The sequence below is a fragment of the Anolis carolinensis genome, chromosome 3 (genome assembly GCF_035594765.1).
Source record: "Anolis carolinensis isolate JA03-04 chromosome 3, rAnoCar3.1.pri, whole genome shotgun sequence".
Taxonomy (NCBI): Eukaryota; Metazoa; Chordata; class Lepidosauria; order Squamata; family Dactyloidae; genus Anolis; species Anolis carolinensis.
The window spans coordinates 177,981,325-177,988,507 of record NC_085843.1 but is presented as its reverse complement, the minus strand read 5'-3'; the positions used below and the strand labels follow the sequence as shown (position 1 = coordinate 177,988,507).

The following is a 7,183-nucleotide window of genomic DNA, read 5'->3' as shown; positions in this document are numbered from 1 at the left end:
CAGGCTCCATTTCTTTCGTTATGTGCTGCTGAAGCAAAAGGAATCCCTACATCTACAAAAGGAATATCAGATTATAGTTAATTTTCTAGTTCTTAACTTGATGCTGCTATCCTCAGTCTTCAGCATATGGTCACCTCCTGTTGGTGATGCTGGTGGTTTTCAGTTGGGAAACATCATACTAAAATCAGTTTGCAAAGAAACTGTGTTCAGCTTTACTGGAAGGTATGTTTTTGTTCTTGGTGATTCTTCTGGCAAAGTTTTGATTGCCACTGGAAGGGTACTAATAACATGGGATGCAGATCGTGTTGAAAGAAGAATATTAACTACTCCACACTTATTGATTGGCTGAGACAATAGATGTTCTCCCTTGGGGTTTCTTCTACTCATAGGCGATCCCTTGAGGCTGAGCATGATTGCCTTCCAAGTGTAGGGTCTTGGCAATGGGTACGTAGGTGACTGTAGAGATCTTGATCTGCATATTATTTTGCACTGAGGACATTGATTTCTGGATGGAAGGAGGTACTGACAATGGTTGGCTTGATGCGCCTTCCTCTTGACACATTTCTCCCTTTCGCCCTTCATTTGTGTCTCTTCTTCTGGTGTGTTCAGATACTGCCTACTTCAGTCATGACCATCTAGCTCACATCTGAGTAGTATCCTGGTGTTTGTGGTCAGTGTTTTACTATAATTCTTTCTCAATCTGATTTTTAGCCTGACAGAATGTAAGGATCTAAAAAGTGCAGAAGACATTAAGGGAAACTGGTCATCCACCGAAGCTTACTGGTACACCACAAACCTATCAGATCAAATACAAGCATAAATCTACTCTTAATCAGGTAGAAAGTTCACTACTGAAAAAGTATTTGTGTCAAACTAAGTATTTTGACTGAAAAAAAGCAGCTAGAATTTTGTTAGTGACATACAGGCATGTAAATATAGCTCATATATACATATGTCTGCTTTAGAAGGTGCTATTCTAAAGCCCTCTGAATACCATCTAAAATCTTCCCTCAGCATCTTTCAGTCCCTAGAAGTGGTTGCTGTCATTAATGAGTCAGGAAGGGGAAGGCAGTGAGGCAGTTTTAACAGTGAAGGTGTGACTAGGTCTAGGCTTTGGGTGGGGAGGCTTAAGAATGGTATACACTGATGAACGGATCCTCAAACATTTTAAGCAGAGGGCCAGTTCATGGTCCCCCAGATTGTTTGGGGGGAGGGGCAGACTATAGTTTGAGAAAAAAAGTAATGAACAAATTCCTATGCAAACTGTTCATTGTGCAAAAAATAAATGAAAGAACAATACAACATTTAACATTAACAATTTTCACCAATATAAAATTTCATTTCAATGGGAAGCGTAGGCCTGCTTTTGGCTGATGAGATCAAATAAATTAGGACTGTTGTTATATCCCTTCAAGCCTTTTCAGATTTAGGGCAACACTAAGTCTAAAGTGTAGGGCAGTAAATGGGTAAATGATCTTGGAGGGTTGCATCTGGCCCATGGGCCTGTTTTGGGATCCCTGCTCTAATGTGTGAGTGCACCCTTCTTTGTTCTCCCTGGAGAGCAGAGCAGACACAGTCTTCCATCACTGGCATGGTCTGCCCTGTCTTCTTCCCACTAGTAATGGTCCTGTCCAGGACCTGGAAGCTGCTGGGTCAGGGCACGTGGAGCCATGCAAGCAGGGCATTATATCCCACCTGGTGAATGTAGGATCTCAATCATTGTGTGCTTAAGGCTGCATGTATACTGTCTCATTCATCTTACAACAATTCTGCATAGTAAGCTAACATTATATTCCCCCCTCCCCAACTGATGGTGGCTGTGGTTTGAAGGGCTTGTTTTTGTATTTAAAAGATAATGTTTGAAAGGCAAACACTGAGTTAATTCCTTTACAGTGATATTATGCCTGTTCCCAGTTGCATTGATGCTATAAATTGCTGTCAGAATCTCTTCATCTCATCCAGCAATCAGCTTGCTGTGTTCTGATTTTCAAAAAGGCGTGGAACCCCAATTTTTAATAATAATAGAATTGCATCAGATGAATGTAGCCTGGCTGAAGCAATTTCGGTTTTATTAATGCAAGCACATCAAGTCAAACACAGAATATCCTGCTTTATGGTACAGCTTTATATGCAGCAATTCAACTCTGAATAACGAAATACAGATGTTGAAGGAATGTATTAAACCAAAGAAAAAGAAAATAGTAACAGAAAAAACATGAAAAAATGGCACTTTTTTCAAGTAAATACTAGAAACAATGGACAACTGGAGTGCACATTCATGTAAAAGCTTTTTTCTTCTTAAATATGCATACACAAAAATGTTTCAGAATTGCATTTCAAATATATACCTCTGAAAGTTAAAGCATCCCTTTGTAAATTTCAAATACATTAACAAAGCTGATATACAATCCCTTTCATAGTGTTTGACAACATTGCTAGCTAGGACATCTCTGAAAAGTGCAAAAAAAAAAAAACCCTACTGTAATAATACAGTATAAATTCTTTACTCCAGGGCTGAAAATCAATATTTCAGCATGGAAAATAATAGCAGCAGGTCACAAATAAACAAAGCCACTAATTCTCTGTCACTGTGGAGCTGTCTGTTTCCTCTTGTATGAATTAATTTAATTTCCATGCTTAACTCATGTGTTCTGCATTGTTCCCTGAACTATTAAAAATGCTTTGGTGAAGCAGATTTGTTACTTTGTAAAATGGATTGTATTAATTAGAAATCAAGGGGAAAAGATGTATGCGAAAAAGCTTTTCATATATTGATTTTAAAAGTGGAATTGCAAGTATCCAAATGTATTAATGGTCCAATTTCAGGTCTCATTTTAATTGTCTGAGAAAATTAATAGGTGTTTAAGGAAATATTTAGCTATCAATCATTCTAAAGATTGTACTGATGGTAGTAATCATGGTAAGGTTATGTCTCCTGATTTCAGAAACATCAGAAGCTGTATCAAACAGTGAATTAAAGAAAAGTAAAAACCTGAAACCAAACAAATTAATATGGCTAAATGCACTCAAAAATGGCTGGCTTCATTGAATTCAGAATATGTTTCTAATTGTGGTCTTTAGAGATTGTTCTAACATCTTATTTGACTTGGCCAAGTATTTTAAAGAGGGCTTTATTTAACATCAGGCCCTTCAATTCTATAAAGTGTGTATTTTTATTTTAACTAGGTGCCTCTATGAATATGGGCTGAGACACCTGTACATATTAAAAATCACTGGAAAACTTATTCACATTTCCTGACTAGAATCAGTTCACACAAGAAGATTACTTAATTTATGAACCATTCAATCCCAATTACCTTTTTTGGCAGGACCAACATTTCGGTAAGCATTAGACATTGAAAGATGAGTTCATATTCAGTTTTTTTGGAACTACAGTAATTTATTCAGCCTGATTGAGGAAATTGCTCTTACACACTATCATATGAACACTTGTCATGAGTGATAGTCAAATTGCTTATGAATGGAAGTCAATCAAAGAACCAGAAAACTATCTCCAAACAGCTGGCTCACTGTGTGAAAGGTTAAGCATCATAGACCTGATCACCAAACTCACCTAAACTCAAGAAACCCCTTTTCAAAACTGACCACTTAAGCTTCTGTTGTGACATTGCAGATGGCATCCACATGCTGATTTCAGTTAGCCAAAGGAGAACATGTGAATGACGACATACACGTATTGGTTAGTTCTTTACTGAAATTGTGACAATTGTACATTTTGTTTCACTCTCAATTAAAATCCCTGATAAACAAAATATAAATGTAAACTAGAGTCCTATGAACTATTCAAACTGCACTGCGGGGTTGGGGAGAAGAAAGACCTGCCAACTGCTCCATTTTACCTTGTCAAACCATGTAACAAAAATAAGTTTGGCTGCACTATTCTTGATAGAGGCAAGTATACTCTAGTTCACATGCCATCTATTCCAGTTTATTTACAAAGCTGTAACTGGTTAATAAAAACATCCATATTTTTATTTTGTTTGCTTCCAATCAAGTTGTAGAAGAAGGTACACTACACAATTTCATTACCTTGTAAGGCACTATTTTCTGATGTAAGAGGGGAGCAGTCTTGCTGTTACAATGATTTAAGGCCAGACTAAAGACGACCAAGAATCTTTGTGTTGAACTGGGGGCAACCAGATTGTTTAGTTGCAATGGAGGGTCTGTTTCTATACAACTGACAAAAGGAAATGGTGAAATGTGACCTGTCCTAAACCTCTTGGGCTGGCACATAGAGGAATTAGGTGTTTGAATGTTCCCCATTAAAATAAACACACTGGCTTGAAGCTGAAGCCAGCTATAATCCAATAAAGCCTTTCCAGAAAGTAGTCATGGCTGGATCCTGAATTGTATCAGATGGACTTGGGAAAACCATTTGAGAATATCCCTTATGTGCATTTGCTTCATTTGATGCATCTTATGCTCAATTTGCAATTCCCAACACCAACATGTCATACATTTGCACAATGTTCATAAACCTGGGTCCCTAAGGCTTTTGGAGGGCAGTATTGTGGCAGTGAAGAGAGTGAGATGAGAAACTCACTTTCCATGAACCTATTTTAGTTAACCTATCAGTCAGATTCAAGGCTGTGCCCACAGAAAATGGGCAAATCAGGGGAAAAGGTTTATCTTATGATTCTTTCACACTATACAAATACAGCCTCACAATTCCTCTTTAACTGCCATGGCTGTATTTTATGTAAACTTGTGATTTATAATTTGTTGAGGCGCTAAAGCTCTCTAAGATTTTTAGTAACCCTCCCCAAGCAAATCTAAAGAATCATAAGATTGAACAATGACAGTTAAAGGGGGATCATAGTTCTGTAGCTGTATAGTGTGTGAAAGAACCTTTAGTCTTCTCTGCAGGATGCTTTTTTCCTCATTAAGTGTATATTCAAACATGCCACAAATGCCCGCCTTACCCTTTATACTGGAACAGTCAAGAGAAAGTTGTACTCTGAAGTTTGCTGTCTGTATCAAGTGGCCCTTAGAAGAGTTATTTTCTTTCTTTCAAGAGCTCAAAAGAAGTCAGTGAGGCAAGAATTGCATCATCCAAAAAAGAGGTGGGGTGCCCAGAACAATGACAATAAAATCCAGAAAAAGAGCAAATGAAAAATACAGTACTTTGAAACAAAAGAAAACCCAAACCAGAGGTACCTTGAAGCCTAATATTCCATGATACGAACTCTCATAGGCAAACACCTCATCCTTTAGAATGCAACAAAGGAATAATGAGATGTGACTAAGAAGTTGATTTTCATTCCTTGTATTTTTGTTGTAGGAATGAAAGAACAGGAGAAGCAATATCAGATGCCCCAAATGGGATTATACATTGACAGGTACTCCAGTGTCATTGTAGTGGTTCAGTGAAGCCAAGCTCTGCTCAGGCTGAAAAATGTTCTTGTATCTCTGTAGGATTTGGAAAACCTTGTTTTTTCAAATGTGCCAGTCCTACATGATGGCAGTCATACTCATGAAGTGTTGGGCGGATCAAGGCATAGTGGCACACTGAACCAGTCTTATGTTGAGTCCATCTGAGAGTATTCATGTATTCCACCGAAGTAATCAAACATGAAAATAAACATCTGGATGCCATTACAATAAGACATCACCAAGTCCACTCCCCCATAGTCCATTTCATCTCTGAGAACAGGGCCCTGCCCTTGATTTCTTATAGTTTTTTAAAAAAAAAAAATCCAACAACAATATCCTACATTTTAAGTGCCTTAAGGTTGATGTGGAAAAGTTTGCACATTTTTTCCTCTTGTAATTCATAAAAGGTATTGTATATACAAAACAGACCCCAACCAGTGAGGCCTTTCGCAAACCATGTCAATCATGATTTAAAACCAATGTTCGTAATGTGTGCTTTAGAATTTGCAGCAAAATTAAACACCTTAGGCTCTGTTGAGGAGAGTTGTCCTGAAAATAAAAAAATAGATGATCAGATCAGCAAGTAACCTTAAAACCAGGGGTCCTCAATCTATGGTCTGGATATGCCTGCCAAGGTCTTTCATCCCTGTCACCCACTCGCCCAAGCCTCCCTCTTTTGCTCCTCACTCACTCAAGCCTTCCTCCTTCCCTCACTCACCTAAGTCTTTCTCCTTTGCCCCTCAACACCAAAGCCTTCCTCCTTCCTTCACTTGCCCAAGCCTTCCTCCTTTGCTCACTCAAACCTTCCCCCCTGTGCCTTTGTTCACCCAAGCCTTCCTCCTTCCTTTTTTGCCTCTTGCTCACCCAAGACTTCCTTCTTGTCTTTGCTCACCCAAACTTCCTGCCTTCCTTCCTTGTCCAAGCCTTCCTTCTTGCCTTTGCTCACTCAAGCTTTCCTCCTTCTTTTGCCCCTCGCCTGCCCAAGCCTTCCTTCTTGCCTTTGCTCACTCAAGCTTTCCTCCTTTTGCCCTTCGCTCGCCCAAGCCTTCTTCCCTGCCTTCGCTCACTCAAGCCTTCCCTCCCTTTTTAATAGTTCTGGTATCTCACCAAACTTCAATTCTCAGGATTCCATAGCATTGAATAATGGCAGTTCAAGTGGTGTCAAGCTGTATTAATTCTATAATGTATATGCACTATTTTGATTCCACCCCAGTGCTGTTTATTCATTTGTTGCATATGTGTATGTGTATGAGCCTTCAAGTTGCCTGTTAACTTATGAGGAGCCCATGAATTTCACAGGATTATCATAGGCAAGGAATACGCAGATGTTTTTGCCAATTTTTTTCCTCTGAAATTTTGCCAGCACCACCTGGTATTCACTGCCAGTGTTTGGAAACTGGCTATCATGGATTATTTCACATCTAATTGGAATACTGATTTGTTCCTAAACATGTTTTTTCATGCATCAAGATATGCATGAAGCCTTGGGGACAGGGGGAGTAACTACTAAATTCTAACCACACTAGGTTCCTGTATCTTGCCCTCAAATTAACTGATAATGGGGTACTTTCAAAAATTAAATTAAAAAATAGCACTTTACCTGTAAAGTGTTACCTGTAAAAAGTGTTACCTGTAAAAAGGCATGACAGCTATTTTTTTCTGCCCCAATTTAGCAGACTTTGTTGAAAGAAAGCAGATGGAAGAAGTCAGGAGGCATGGAAGAATTATAAAATGGAAGGCATAGTGAAAAACAAAATGAGTCTTAAAGTGAAATTGCAGGATATTGTGA

General features: G+C 38.6%; 1 protein-coding gene across 4 annotated transcripts in view; it reads right to left on the bottom strand.

Annotated features, from left to right (window-relative positions):
• Positions 1-2,043: 2,043 nt before the first annotated feature.
• The window catches only part of rasgef1a (RasGEF domain family member 1A), a 455,191-nt gene continuing 450,051 nt past the window's right edge, over positions 2,044-7,183 (bottom strand). For all 4 annotated transcript variants that reach the window (XM_062975846.1, XM_008115777.3, XM_003224078.4 and 1 more), the window contains one exon: positions 2,044-5,943. In XM_062975846.1, coding sequence (XP_062831916.1) covers positions 5,919-5,943 — 25 coding nt within the window. In that variant the 3' untranslated portion in view covers positions 2,044-5,918. The remainder of the gene's footprint in view (positions 5,944-7,183) is intronic.